Source organism: Hyposmocoma kahamanoa, unplaced genomic scaffold (genome assembly GCF_003589595.1).
Source record: "Hyposmocoma kahamanoa isolate Upper Pololo Valley unplaced genomic scaffold, ASM358959v1 84, whole genome shotgun sequence".
Lineage (NCBI taxonomy): Eukaryota > Metazoa > Arthropoda > Insecta > Lepidoptera > Cosmopterigidae > Hyposmocoma > Hyposmocoma kahamanoa.
In genome coordinates, this window is record NW_020654229.1 from 7242149 (window position 1) to 7257844 (window position 15696).

A 15696-nucleotide genomic window follows, 5' to 3' on the forward strand; every position below is an offset into this window, starting at 1 on the left:
TTCTAGGAGCGTCTAAGTTGAAGGCGCCCTTATAGTGTTACAACCGATCTGTGCTTCTAATTATGCATCTGTGGGAGATACGCACGGTTTTTTACTTCTGTTTCTGCAACTTTTTAAACGGAACTGAAGTTAGTGTTCGCGACAGCTGCTTGGCAGTGGGACGCTTGTTTTTTAACAGTTTTGTTTAGTGGAAAGTGCAATAAGGAAACCAAAAACCAGTCTTGTGAGATCTTTATAGTGTTTACACTTCCGCATCCGCTTCTGTTTCCGCTAAGATTTACTTTTGACATGTGATTCCGTTATGACACGTCCTTTCATCACTAGTAAATTATTTACCGGTGACATGGAGGCATTAGTTTGTCATAAGGGTTGCTCTTTGTCGGTGACAAAAGATGGCGCTTAAATTATTCTATAATATTTCTGGTAAACTGTCAGTTGAAAATGTAGTACACGCCATCTGTTGGCATGACAAGTACAAAAACTTTATATGAATAACTTGACTTGGTTAACAAGATTCATTGCTTGTGTATGTGAAAGTGGACCTAGTATGCTATCTTTGTTAACTTTTCTCAGTCATGCTCGGAAATATTTTTTCTTTTCTACAAAGGACACGCGAAGAAAATTTTGGACCATTTGAAAACCCAGTTTTATATACTAACATTGAACTAATGTTGAACTTTTAAATATTTGACCATTGCAAGTAACATAGAAGTAAGTTTTCCTAAATGGCGTCTTTTCCCTTGAATTGATAGTGTATGCGATAACATTCAATTCTCTTACGACAATAATTTCCCACGAGAAATGTCAGAAAATTAAATGATTAAAACCTGGGAGTATGGCTCATTAGACTTCAGACTATCCTGAAGTACGCAATATTTTACTACTTCTATATCGAAGTGACTAAAGAAAAATGCCATACAGCCAAGTGTTATTATTTATTTATTGAGTTTTGGCTATAGAGCCATCAACTTAAAAATATATCATAAATATTATATGTTTATGTTAAAAATAATAAACTTTATATAAATATACTTAACATTAAAATTGTAAAAACTGTAATTACCCCGCCATTAAAAAAAATACAGCCAAGTCCTTCGTGTTGTTTTTTGTCCTGTTTTAAAAGTTACTCATGCACAATGTATCCTGTAGTATTTTTGTAATTTGTTATTTTTGTAAACCTATTTGTATCATTTTCTTGCATTTGTTGAGAAAAGTACTTTTGGCGGGAACGGGGATTGCTTGATTTGTAACTTAAAGTAAACTAAACCCCATATTTCCCAGCCTGTGTAATAATGTAAATTATGTACAATCCGTCCTTGAATATTTATCTGTACACGGATCTATACTATATGTTGAAAGTCCTGTAACGTCTTTTATTTGATAAGATTTCTCAACCAGCTCGATCAGGGCGTCATCCATCACAATTATCGACTCGAATAATGGTTTTTCTTTATTATTTAAAAAATATTATATTTCTTGAATAGATGTTAGCTTTAAGTATATTTTTATAGTTGCTAGGAAAACAAAAATGGTTATAAGTGGCTCTGGTTTGACAGAGTAACTGTATACGATATTTAAAAAATATTATGAATTGATATTCTATGGCTTTATTTCAAAAATTTATTTTTGTTACAAACGAAGAGTTTTGAAAAATGTATGTCGTATACGTATACTAATACGTGTTCTATTAAGTTGATATAGAAAAAATCATTGGTATATGTAAAGTACCAAATACAGCGGTTTTCTTGTAAAATTTCGAGGTATGTTTGTGTTTCTTTTCTATCATGTAAATATTTAGGAATCGTGTTTTCACACCGAATAGCAATCAGTGTAAATCCTCAATTTCATTATATATTTTTTCAGTGTCCTATTCAACACTTAAGGTTCACAACCCCTGGAAAGTATATGAAATGTTGCGTTAATATGGCGGACTATGGCATAAACCAGGGGTTGACAAACTTTTTTTATTAGGTGCCATCATTGTTATGCAGAATCCACCAAAGCCATTTGAGGTTGTATAGACTCGTAAGGCCATTATTTCGTAGAAAAAGAAACGTTCAACTCGCTGAAGGTTATTTGAGACAATTGCACTCGCTTTCTCTTTTTCTCTGTCATCTTAATATCAAACGTAATTGCAAATATCTAAAAATAACTTCTGCCAAGTAAATACGAAACATTTTGTTTTACGACAAAAACTATTATAAATAGCAAAACTAGGTTGCCAAAACTTGTCTTCCGGACTTAAATGCTTAGCCTATTTTTTATAATATGTATTTTTAAATCAGTTGTGGTGCTAACGTTGTAACTTTTAAGTCTATAGCCACTAAGGGCGCCTTCAAATTAGATGCTTGCGCTACAGTGGCGCCAATCCTAATTTTCATACAATATTTTAGAGATGGGGTGTTACATTTCTATTACCGGCACTATCGTACCAGTTACAAAAAAAATCACAGTGACAAATCATCGTGATTTTGCCACGCCTGTCACTTACATCACGATAAACGGTGAACAAGAGATGGAACACAATAGAGAGATACAGCTCATATTTTACCACATCTCTGGCATGGAAAATGATATTTATAGTGATTGAATTAATTGATTAGATTACAAATAATGTCATGTCTACACATGCACAAAACATCCTTAAAGTTCTAATTTTATTTCAATACATAGTCAATTTAAATAATAGCAAAAATTATGAAAGTCAAACAAATAATATTATAATATCAATGTTTATTTAAAAAATCGGTCAATGTGTAATAATTTTCGTCTTTAAGCCATGCCATAGATTGAATAATCTATTTGGTAAGCGGCTACTTTCTCAAAGTCGTTATTATTATTTATTACTCACTTTGAAGTCACTTTAAAGGTGATCCGCATTACCTAACCTTCACAGTTTTACAGGATTAGGACTGTTGCATTATTCGTTAATAAGACCACGCGGCTTATTGCGTTTACAATATTTACGATCGAATTATTTTTTGGTTCATAATTAGAATTTAAAAATAAAAGCGAACTACAATGAATTACGGAGTCGCTAGTTTCTACAGAACGTAGATCGCGCATGATTTTGTTTGTAAAATACGTAGTATGTCGTGATGTGAGTGATAGAGACAGTTAGTGGAACGGAGGTACAACCTTTGTGATTTTGGAACGTTAGTTCCTTCGTAAAAAGTCACGGTGATACTATATGACGGCTGATCATTGTGATTTTTTCAACGTGAAGTTATTTATCACCCACTTTTACAATATGTAAAAGCGCAGTTGCAACGCTACTGTCGTGACACGCGCGTGCCATTATTGCAGTAACAATTAGTGAACTGTAATTATCTGCCTCCTTGGCCGGAGACGGTTACCATGCCGAACTGCCAACCAGAGGCAGAGAGGAGAAATATTTGTACCTACATTTAATTCTTTTGTGATTTTGGGAGTAACTTGTGGTTGTCTATGTGTGCGTCCAAGGCACCCGCGACTCAGGGTTTCCCTAGTGCGGGGATATTGAGTGAGTGCGTTATTAGGTATTATTAACTAAATATTTTTGAAGCGCTACAGACGCGCCACTGCAGCTCTTCTAAGAACGTTTAATTTGAAGTCGCCTTAAGTAGTATAATCTATATTATATTTTTCTTATAAAACATAACATCACAAGAAATAATAATATTAAATTTATATGAAAAAAAAACCCAATACAAAGTAATAATAATAATTTATGTACTTCAGACAACATTTAAGGTCAATTTTAATGTTAGTAGAGCTTATACTAGATTAATTCTTAACAACTAACAATAAAATGCCGCTGTACGACTATATACATCATCGGGCAATCAGGTCTATCAGCTATCGCTTTCAGGATGCCGTTACAGCACCCGCGCATTCTGTTCAACAGCGAGGCAGTTTTCTTTCGCCAGATTGCATCAAAGCCGTCCACACGCGCATCTGCGAACATGCCCGAAGCGCTGCAAAAGCGCGGGCGCTGCAACAGTGCCCTGAATGCATTATTAAATTGGACTCGCATAGCATTGTACGATTTTTGGTTATATTTGAACGATGTAATGTGTGACGATGGTAACCTTCTTCATCGTCGATCCAATTTATCTTCCTCTTTTTAAAAATTTAATCGTTCTCGAATTTTTCTTTTTTTCACTATTGTTACGTTAGTTCGATCCATTATCGAACCTTCAAACTTTAGTAGCAGTCATCGAGTATATAACCAGAAATAGAGACGACATGTCATTTAATTTGTTTGAAAACTATTCTGCTATATAATTACTGTGACAACTGTACTCCGATTGGCTAGCCCAAGTTCGAAACAATTGACGAGTGTCGTCAATGGGTGTCATCAATTGTTTCACTTAAATTGACCAGTTAACTTAGCTTTGCTGTAATGGGCGAAAATTGAAAAATTACATATTTAAATTTAATTACCGATGAAATTTTATTCCGTTTGTTTTGTAATTAGATGTTTTACTGTTGTTCCCCACACCACCGAATGGAACAGCACGCCGTTGTTAGAGATATTTATCTTTATTACACACAGGTCAGTTGCTGGCGCTGTCTATATTTCAGTGCAAACGAGGGTGATATTTATAAGTGATATATCACTGATGAGTTACCAGGAATGTATGACCCTTATTTCGTCTCTATTTCTGGTTATATACTCGATGGTAGCAGTAGAGCCTGTGAAGGAGCTCGTCCAGGAAAGTACTACCACCTTACCTATTGCTGCCACCAAGCAGTAATGTGAACATTATTGCATTCCGATTTTGGACAAGGCGATTATTTAAAATCTTTGAATGCCGTTCGCATTCTTTTTAAAGTCAAAATGAAGTCTTCTATAAGTAAAATTTTCTATCTACGTTATTTAAAGTACTTTCCCTCCGTGTGGAATAGCCGTAGACGCCCTGTGTATTAACTTGTAGGTTTTAACGTCTTTTGTCATCAATTCGGACGATGTTTTCCTTTGACGCTATATCATTTTATAGAAAAAGAAGTAATTTGTTGACTGAAAAGTTTATTATCACTGCTTCTTTGAAGAAGAGTTAACGAGTTAGGGTCTGTAATTTGGGCGACTATAGTTATTTGTTATCCAAGGCTGCAAAGTTGTTGTTTGGCGCGTGCTTGTATTGAAACCTGGGCAAGAGACGGATGTTAAGATTAGAATCCTGAGGGTAGCAAGGGTTTCTAGGCACAAGAGGCAAAACAACTTTGCTGCCGAGCAAACACACAACATTTCACCTCATAGCGAGGAAAATGGTAGATGAAAGAAAAACAGTTAAACTAAGATACATCAGTTTTATTAATTAATCAAAAGAAAAAATATCTTCGGATGCGTTCTAAATTTGCACCTCATCAATTTTTAGTCTTGCTGTACTTTTATCTTGTGTGACTAAGTAATTATTGAAATTATTTTAGTTCTTCGACGAATTAAAATAAGTTAAACACAATTAGTTATCATTGTTAATTTAATGTCAACCATGATGAGAATAAAATATACCAACAGATTTATATTACACAAATAAGTGACGTACGATAAATCGCGTAGTGGAACGTGTCATTATCTTTTTTTTTTCATCGAAAGAAAAAGTAAGGTGCACCACAGTCCATCATCAAGTTCGAATTTCAAAAAAAACGCTTTGCGCGCAGATATCTAATGAGAAAGAAAACCTCTCTATGGGGTGAAAAAGTTATTGTTTATGATTTCAGTAATATAGCCCCGCATTTATTACCGGAATCACATTTTTTGTACAGTATTTACGAAAATACAGGAATGAATACTAGATTTTAAACATTTTTGCTGGCATTTGATTGTGTGATATGGCTTCTAAAGCCATACTCATTAGCGATCTCAAACTGTAACGTGACAGATACAGTAACGAGTTTCTAGTTTGTACTCTTGAAACAGTCGTCAATCAGAAACTAGCGAACCGCGTACACACTATAATTTTTGGTTACATAACATGGAACGGTTACGGTTACAGCTCGCTATTGGATGTCCGGCTTAATATAGTGGTAATCTCCGTATTTTCTATTGTATAAGAACTCAAGACTGTTCTTTTGGTGCCTTAGAATTTATAACAAAAAATTACGAAAGCATTGTTACAAATAGATCTTACACTCATTGTTAGAATATTTTTATAACGCAGGCTATATAGTATGGTTATATTTAGTGTATAGGTTCTTGCACGTATGTATTAAACGTTTAATATTTGAAGTTTTTTTTCTTAAATTATCCTATATTAAATTATTTTTTTATGTATAAGGTAACTTTACGACAGCTTCATATAAAAGTCTCCATTTTTATAACACTGCCATATATGTTAATGCTGCCTAATATGACCACCAATAGAAACAACTCTTATTGGTATGACAAGCTATAAATTTTTAAATTATGATAATTTTAATACATTAATTCTATTGATTAAATTACAGTATGACCACCATCGAGTATGTAACGAGAAACAGTGACGAAACAAAGGCCATCCATCCCTGGCAACTCAACAGGCAAACGGGCTTTAAAGCACTTTTAAATATCAACTCTCATTTGCACTGAAATAACAAATTAGAAAGCTGAAATAATACAGCGCCTACAACTGACCTGTGTGTACGTCTCCGTATATTCCCAAAATATTCTGTATTTATTGTAATAAAGATAATATCTCTAACAATGGGGGGGCTGTTCAATTCGGTGGTGTGGGAAAAACAGCAAAACATCTAATTACAAAACAAACGAAATCACTTTTCATCGGTAATTAAATAGGTATGTAATTTTTCAATATTCGTCCATTATGGCAAAGCTCTAGTAAACTGGTCGAATTGAAGTGAAGCAATTGACGACACCCATCAATTGTTTCGAATTCGGGCTGGCCAATCGGACGCAGTTGTCACCGTAATGATTTGCCAGAATACTTTTCAAAGAAATTAAATTATATTTCGTCTCTATTTCTGATTAAATACTATAACGATGATGACCACCAATAAACGGCCATCCAAACTGCCATTTTTCATCTAGTGCGGGACGCCTGCAATTGTTTCAAAAATAAAACGCATGTTTATGATGTTACGAAATGTTTAATAATAATAAAAAAGAAAACAGGGCGCGACTTGCGCGAGAGCGACACCTCGAATAGAGCTCTCTCGGGTCGTGCTAGCCCTACTGGTGGGCTGGCTTTAGAAATATTACCGCTTTCGTGCCATATATAAACATAAACCGTTAGGCCACCGAGGTCGGTGGGCGTTAGATGCGGAGGTTCCGGGTTCGATTCCCGGTAGCACCAATTTGGGAAATGGACTTTTCTAAATTGGTTCTAGTCTGTGTGGTCTGATTGTGTTCTGCGAAGTGTCCCAGAGTAAATTCCGTTGCTCTAACAGTCATAGAAGATAGGTACAGGGAATTTCCTAGTTTGGGACGTTTTTATTGTCACAATGCGGGACACATTTAAGTATTTTGGGGACAGCGGGCGAAGTATGGAAAGATTGGACACGTTACATAATATCTTACAGTTTGTATCATACACGTAATTGGTTCATTATGCTACGACTACAATAATTGGCTTCCATTCCGTTCGGCAGTAATGAAAATTATGTGGAGCTTTGGTTATGCAGAGTCTACATGACTCTCAATTAGGAGAAATCGTGACGAGTCTCCAAAAAATATTTAGTAATTATCAATATTTATTTCCTTTTCCTCATCATCATTGTAATAAGCGTTACCACTGTCATCATCATAACAATCGCCATCTTTAATAATATTCCTGCATTGCAATTTTGTTGTACAATCAACTTTGGTAATATCATCCAGGAAATTATTATTTATGTCACTATTTATACTAACTCTACGGCCAGATCTTGCTATAGGTATTTCTTTATTATCATTAGTGACAGGTTCGCTCGCCTGTTTAGTTGCACTTACGTATCTTTGATTTACTGTATTATTAAATTTAAACTCGTGTGATTTCCAATTTATTATAGGTTGTTCTTCTATGAATTGAAGTTTTTGTGTGGTTTCTTCATTAGGAGAGTTGCAAGTACTTTGCTCGTAGGTATGATGATCTTTAACAGCATTGAGTTTTTTTGAAATAGTTACTGGTGTCTTTTGGACTAACATGTTGTCAATATCGAAATAACCACAATTGTCTACGCAAGCGAAGTTTTTCTCGTTCTTTCTCATTACCCTTGAATAAATTATTAAATTTTTTTCGTCCACTACGCGGAATATTATTTGATGGGGTTGGAACTGGAATAATGTGAAAAAAAAACGATTATTATATTTTTGTTTTCAGGTTGACGTGTGGCGGTAACCACAAAACAAACTCGAATCTTTTTTCCGAAATAACGAATTTTCATTACACCGAATTATAACGAAACCGTTGTTCTTTCAGGATATGTTGGATGTTTATCGCAAAGACACGATTAGGTTCGGTTTGGTTAGGTTTAAAAGAAAAAAACATTTTCCTCTCAAAATACTTTCGAGGTTATGAAAATTCAAGCAAACGTTATTTCTGGAAAATGTCATTGCGATTCCTGATACGTAACCGCTTGTGGCTTACCATCAGGCGCACGACATTGTTCATACCTTCGTCGCTTGTTATAATATTTTTATTTGACTGAATATTGTAGTGTATGTGGATTGTCTACACTTTGCGTTCCCGATAGGTATTTGGAGTGCTAGCGCCGGCTTCAGTTGTTGGGGATCTCGCTGGAGAACTAGCCTACTAAACAGGGCACCACTGACACGACTGACGAGGACTTTGTATATTATTGACGGTGTAGCACCCCGAACAGTATGCGATTCCCAAAAGGGTTGTTGTTTCGTAATGCAGGTTAGTAACTCGCCAGTAGAGTGGTATGGACATGTCATAAGGTGGAAAGGATGTGACGAGAGAGTTAGGTATGAATGTTTTTTGAATTAGGTGTGAAGGGAGGGATATAAAATCATCATCATTCATACAAAATTTAAAAAAATCGATTTATTTTAATTATTTTTTGTTTCCGGTTTGTGGCGGTTAGTGTTTCAGCCACTTACAAAGTTTTAGACTTTTGTCACTTAAACGGGGAAACTTGTAAGTGAAATGCTTCCAAGATAGTGTTGGGTAGGACATAAAATTAAAATGCGTTTGAGGGAGCACCATTAAAAAAAATGAGGCGGTACAATGTCCTACTTCAAATGAGGTGAGGTAGTGGTAAGAATGTTTGCACCTATGGCAATAACTCAACAGACAGGGAATATTAAGCACATTTTCGTAATTTGATAGTATCAGTCAATTGGATAACTTAAGTATTATGATGTAGTATAAATAAATACCAATTTTATTTCGTACTATGATAGCATGATCATATGATGTAAAATCAGCTAAAAAGCGGGAAGTGCAGGACCAATCATTATTGCATTTGTTGAATTCGAAGCAGTGTGACATTAGGTGAGGTGGAACATTTGTATGACATGAGGTGTTGCGACAAACAAACCAAGCGAGTGGTACAAACGAATTGCATCGTGCATGAGTAACTCAACACTATTCCAAGGCCGAACGGTTACCATTAGACTTGTGCCTGATCGGTCCTTACAGGGAGCGATCCTAGTTAGTTCAGTCGGTCAACTGAACTAGGTCGGTCTTCTAGTTCCTTAGTTAGTTAGTTCGTCTTGTCCTTGCTCGGACAATGAATGAACGCTCTAAACTAGTAATTTTATTCACTTGAACTACTACGGTCTTGTAGTATTGTGAGGTACTTTTAGGATTGTAATAGTACACTGTACTAAATATTTAAAAATACAATTAGTATGGAATCGGCACCATTTTGATTTTCCTTCATATTTTACAGGTTTAAAGACTCATTCTAACTAATATCCTTCTTTTTAATAAGAATTTTAGTTAGAATGTTGTGTTTAAAAATCTATATTTAGGTACAACTATTTCATATACTCGTTCACGTAGGTTGATATTATACATACCTACCAAAAAATATGAGCACTTACTTTTTACAAGCTTGTATACATAATGTAGATATGTATTAGAGACTTAGAACGAGCTGGCACCTTTCAATCGTGCATCCCACTCGAACTTGTTCTAAAAGTAGTGAAAGATCGCTATTTGTCCCGCTCGCACCGTTCCTACTGAATAAAAGACAGGTGAACCATCAAGGCGGGCAGTTCCTAATTCGTGCTGAACTTAAAAGAACGATGAACTATTAAAACCGTGCAAGATGAACTAGTTCATGTCGGTCAGTGTCGGGAATATATTCCTAATAGTTCGTAGTTCATGAACTATACAAGCCTAGTTACCATGCTGTACGCAGGAGACCCGGGTCCGATGCCCGGGCTGGGAGGAACATTTGTATGGCTTACATTTTGCTTTGAGTTACATTTATCCTAATTAACCTTTGGGGCATCTACTCTCGTCCTCCATCTATCCGAAACAATTACTGTCAAATAAGTACCTAATACTCGACCAAGTTAAAAAACAATGTCAAGTATGAAGCTTCATTTGCATCATGCGTGTTTTAATTTGTTCGTGTACTACTTATTTGACAATATTTTGGACGGATGTCGGACAGAGTAGAACCCCTGAATCGAGTGTAAACAAAAGGGTGGCAAAAGAAACCGGCATAACGAACGGACCCAATTTAAATGAATGATGTTGGTTTTTTTACTATGTGCTTTAGTTCGCCGACCCTAGATTAGAGAGAATTTGTGGTTGTCTATTATTTGTGCATCCATTGCACTGACGACACGGGGTTTCCTTATTGAGGGGTTATGTGTGTGTCCGTTATTATTAAAAAGGAAATTTGAAAACGAGATTAGGCCGGTGGAGATAGAGACAGGAACTATGAGATGTAAATTAAAAAATAGTATAAATATTCTATACTTATATATTATTTTCTAAAATAAATCTAAATAGAGGAGTGGAAGCCAAAGAAATGATTGGAGTTTGAGGTTAAATGCCATTTTTATGTACTTTTACTTAGCTTATATACTTATATATGTTGAGAACAAAATAAGAATAATTTTGTTCTCAACATTCCAAATAGACCATAAAAAGCAAATTTAGTAATGAATGAATTGGGTTCTAAGATTTAATTCTAAAATAATAATGAAAATGGCTTATTTATCTCATAGTTACATACAGGGTGATAAAAAAACCACTGACCATTTTAAAGGAGCATACTGCATTACGGAAATAAAAAATACATACACTTAACAAATAAATAAGTTAAAAATATGACCAGTGATTTTTTATCATCCTATATAAACACGAACTTATATATTTATTGATTATTTACCTGATAGATAGTCGTAACTTCGCATTTTTCCCGCCCTTGACATATCGCGCTCGACTCTGGCAGATTTCGTTCAAGAATGTCATATGTTTTGGTAAATCGCCATTTTGTAATTATAGGATTATTGCAATTGTTCTTCAAGGTTTTTAACCTGGTATACTTCGTGCATTGTTTACCTTTGGCAAAATGCTTAACATCTGTTACGCACACATTATTCGCATTCTTCATTGAAAATATTTCGTAAGGGCATTGCACTGGCTCCACTTCTAAAGCCTGAGAAAGATTATTAAACGTAAATATATTAGAGTTGGGAATGACTGGAATGAACGTTACAACTGATAACATAACAATTTTATTATGGAAAATAAACATTAGCGAATACGTGTAATTCACGAAGATATAATCTACACATCAAACTAAAAATGTATTTATTCAATGCATAAAACATTGTAGTAAATTTTCTAGTATGAAAATGTACCTAGATCTAATAAAAAAATTATATACCTACCTAAGTATTGTAAAAAAGTGACGATGAGAATTGTACGCTAAGGCGATACGGTCACTCCGACCTTAAAACATATCTAGCTGAATTTTTTAAAGCACGCTTTTAAAAAGTGTTGTAATAGACTTGTACAGACTTTCAAGAATCAAAGTTTTCAAGGGCTAAACATTGTCACAAATTTCAATAATATAAATATACGAGCCCTGTACCCCACCTAGGGTGGGGTCGGGCTCGTCCTGCGGCGCGTGGTCGGGTTCAGTTTACGGGATGTGCTCATGCTCTTCGGTGGCACAGCAGTTAGTACTATGGGCGCTTGATGAGGAGGTCGATTCCCGATTTGGGCCAATTTAAGAAACGAACATTTCTAAGTTGGTTTTGGTTTGAGTGTTCTGGATTATCTTTGTTTTGGTATTCATAGTACAGGAAATTCGGCAGTAGTTTGGCATTTTTTTCCCCCTAAACACTTCTCTTTGGCATAGCTTTCAAGAAAATGGAATCGAAGAGATATGGTTAAGATACAACAACGCTATAATAAGTATCTCATTTCCACTACATCGGGAAGTATGCCTTACATTTTTACAATTGTGAGATCTTGTACTCGTAATCTATTACGCCCCCGTATATAATTACCTCCATACGAAGGCGTGCGGACGCTTAGGGCTTCGCCCTCCGCGGTGAAAAATCAATTTTAACTGCTAATTATTATTAAACACTCGTAAAGACCCCGACATGTCCATTTTCAATCGAATTAGTGCAAATTTTTATCTACCGCTATAAGAGTTTGTATGGCGGCCATATTTAAAAATGGCGAAAAACCAATTTTGATCACAAATTATTATCAAGCACTCCTAGAGAGCAATTTTTTAGAGACTCCTAGAGAGCAATTTTTTTCTGCCACCAACGAACGCTTCTATGACGGCCATATTTGAAAATAGTGAAAAACAAATTTTGAGCACAAATTATTATCCGGTATTTCTAGTGGCCTTCACATGCCAATTTTCAGTCGAATCAGAGCAAATCTCTTTCGACAGCTATTTTAAACGAAAAAATAAAATTTATGGCAGCTATATTAAAAAATGGCGAAAAGAAATTTTTGACCCCAAATTATGATTAAGGACTCCTAAAGACCCTCGCATGCCAATTTTCAGCCGGATCGACGCAAACTTTTTCTTCGGCCGCCATTTTGAAATCGCCATCTTGAATTTTTTTAACCCAGGCAGTTGACCAGTGCTACCCTCTATGACATTCCTTCGAGCACCTCCTACCTATCTCTAATAGTTTCCGTGATAGGAGGCTTTGATATTTGTATGGGGGCCATATTGTTTATTTGAATTTCGAACATTTTTTACTTCCCGCGGAAATTGACCAGTTGTATCTCATAAAAATGCACAAAAATCCCCGCAATTTATTATAGTTTTTGCAGGCCGTTGATCACTCTTTCATATTTTCCATATTCAGGTCCTCATATTTGATTGTTTGCTTTAGAGCCTATCCGCGTACAACGGTATAAATATCTTTTTTCCACCAAATCGGGAAGTATGCGTTCTATTTCTATCAGTGACTAAAAACTTGTAGCTTTATATATATAATAATAATAATAATCTCCGCCCTGTCTAAATACCAGAGTTTTCGCGTAACATACATACAAAAAAAAACATACAGTCGAAGTGAGAACCGGAGGAGGTTCTTTTTTTGAAGTCGGTTAAAAAAAATAGATGGATATGTTGGTAGTAAAAACATTACAATATAAAATAAAAATAAGTATTAGAATAACAATATGTTTTAAGGCGATACTGATTATGTAACGTATGTAATATCCACCTGATCACACTTATCGAACCGTGGACATTGACTTACAATTATATGGACGTCGGGTCCGCGCTCAAAGTGTCCGAACTTATAGGGCGTTAAAATCGTATACAGAGCGTCATTCACGCTTTAGTCTTCGTTTGTTTCTCCTGACATCGAAGCAAGCAAAATTAGACAGTACTGCGATGACATTACAATTTGAATTCAGCGTTTTAGCTTTTTCATATTCCTTTACATGTCACTACGTTTACATAGGTTGACTTGGGACATTTTTTCGTGGTTTTTGTATTAGACCCGTCGTCCATTTATTTGTAAGTCAATGACCGTGGGCAATAAAATACTGAAAGTTTGGCTAAAAAACCCGCGGTATAAGTCCTGTCGATTTATAAGGCCTAAGTAACAAAAATCGCATTTGAAACGTGTTGAAGTACTTTGTTGCAAATATCGTAAGTTAAATTACTGCATTTATTTGATTATTGATCCCAAGTATTGAATTTAGTGTCTATTTCGAGTATATCGTACGTTAAACCAATATGCCTTTTAACCCTACTATAGTAAATTAAGGCGTACTGGCATGGTTATTTTTAATGTTTAATTTTGATTTTATTTATGCTACCATCTTCTGAAAGATGCCATTTTAAGTTAATATATTGTTTTAATGAATCTATAAGACTGATTTTTTGTAAAATATATTGATTTACAATAATTTTCGTTTTATTTCAAATATCCCTTTGCTACGCCTTATTACCCGCCGGTACCTTACTCTCTGGCAAATTTAACGAAGGCCTCGGCGCAGCCATCGAAATCGAAACGAAAATTCTGGCTGGCAGTATCGGAACAAATGAACTAAATCCAACGAACTAAATTTAATAATTCAAGCTAATCGATAATCTGAAAATCCCTTCTTGCCCGTGGACCACCTTTCTGGGCCACCTGGGTGGACCACGGGAAATTATTTCGTCCCGTCCCTAACCGGCTTAACTCGTTTTACTTAGCATCGACTTACAGTATTTCAGATTTTAAGAAGAAACGTTTTTTTAAATGCAACAATAAAAATCAACGTACCCAATAACCTCGATTGTGACATTCTGCACAAGTCCGATCCTCATTATTTTCAGCTCTGTATATAAGTATCTTCTTCTTCTTCAACGACTCATCTTCCACTTCTCTCCAAGTTCTCCATAACTTACCTCTTTTATAAATATATTTGAAGCCTTTCATCCCAAGCAGATTATGAAAATCTTCCTCAAAAGCACTCACAACAGAATATTTAGGATGTTTAGTTGATATCAAATAGTGTATGGTTTTATCCACATAAACTTGCTTATCGGTAATAGTGGGAGGTATATTGGTGTTCGTTGTAAACTTTCTCCGTAGTGGTACTTTTACAAAAATGCTTTTTAAGCTATTTCTCAACGGTTGTTTGAATAATGGGTAGTCTTCTTTATGCATAATTAGTTTTGACTCAATATATTTTCGAAATTCCATCGGCATGTGACAAATCACATTGTGAAAGCCAACAAAGAAAATTAAAATCGAAAACATTGCAACCGCCCTATGCAGGTGAGACCAAAAAACTACATTTGCACTTTAAAAACCAATGAGACTTGAAAGAAATTTGTTTAGTAAACATTTTTTTACTGCTTATCAGGTTTTGCAACCCAGGTACAGGTATAAGAAGCATTAATGGAACATTAAAAATTGCCGGTTTAGAAACGAGTTCATTTTAAATAAATGGCAAATTTATTATAACATTGTTATACAATACGATTTTATTACTTTTGCATTGTTTAAATACTTCGGTACCTACAAAAAGAAGACAGCATTATCGTTTTTTAATGTATGTTACCACCTCTAGCTGGTATCAATAATGAAGAAAATATAAATTTATGTGAAAGTGAATACAAACGTAATGTCCCGCCGCCGCTTGAAAGACTATTTAAAAAATCCAAACTTCTTTTTGCCATTCTATAAGTACATTAAAAACTCAGTAGAAAATATTTAATGATAAGCTTGAAGTTAAATGAAGACCTGGCTCAAAGCACTTGTATCCAAGCCAAACATCCTAAAAACATTGAAGAATACAAACAGATGGAAATAAATCAAAATGGCAG

General features: G+C 35.0%; 1 protein-coding gene across 1 annotated transcript; it reads right to left on the minus strand.

Annotated features, from left to right (window-relative positions):
* Nucleotides 1-7021: 7021 nt before the first annotated feature.
* LOC113234543 lies at nucleotides 7022-14920 on the minus strand. Its single transcript, XM_026469884.1, has 3 exons — nucleotides 14648-14920; nucleotides 11275-11544; nucleotides 7022-8233 (listed from the first exon to the last, which is right to left on the minus strand). The coding sequence occupies exons 1-3, from the start codon at nucleotides 14801-14803 to the stop codon at nucleotides 7655-7657; spliced, it is 1005 nt and encodes a 334-aa protein (XP_026325669.1). The 5' UTR covers nucleotides 14804-14920; the 3' UTR covers nucleotides 7022-7654.
* Nucleotides 14921-15696: the final 776 nt, after the last annotated feature.

Excerpts from the sequence above, each read along its gene's own strand:
- LOC113234543 (XM_026469884.1), bottom strand. The coding sequence starts at position 14,803 with ATGAAAGGCTTCAAATATATTTATAAAAGAGGTAAGTTATGGAGAACT. Across the intron at positions 11,545-14,647 it reads GTCACAATCGAGGTTATTGG|GCTTTAGAAGTGGAGCCAGT; the intron begins GTACGTTGATTT and ends AATCTTTCTCAG. Across the intron at positions 8,234-11,274 it reads AAGTTACGACTATCTATCAG|TTCCAACCCCATCAAATAAT; the intron begins GTAAATAATCAA and ends ACATTATTCCAG.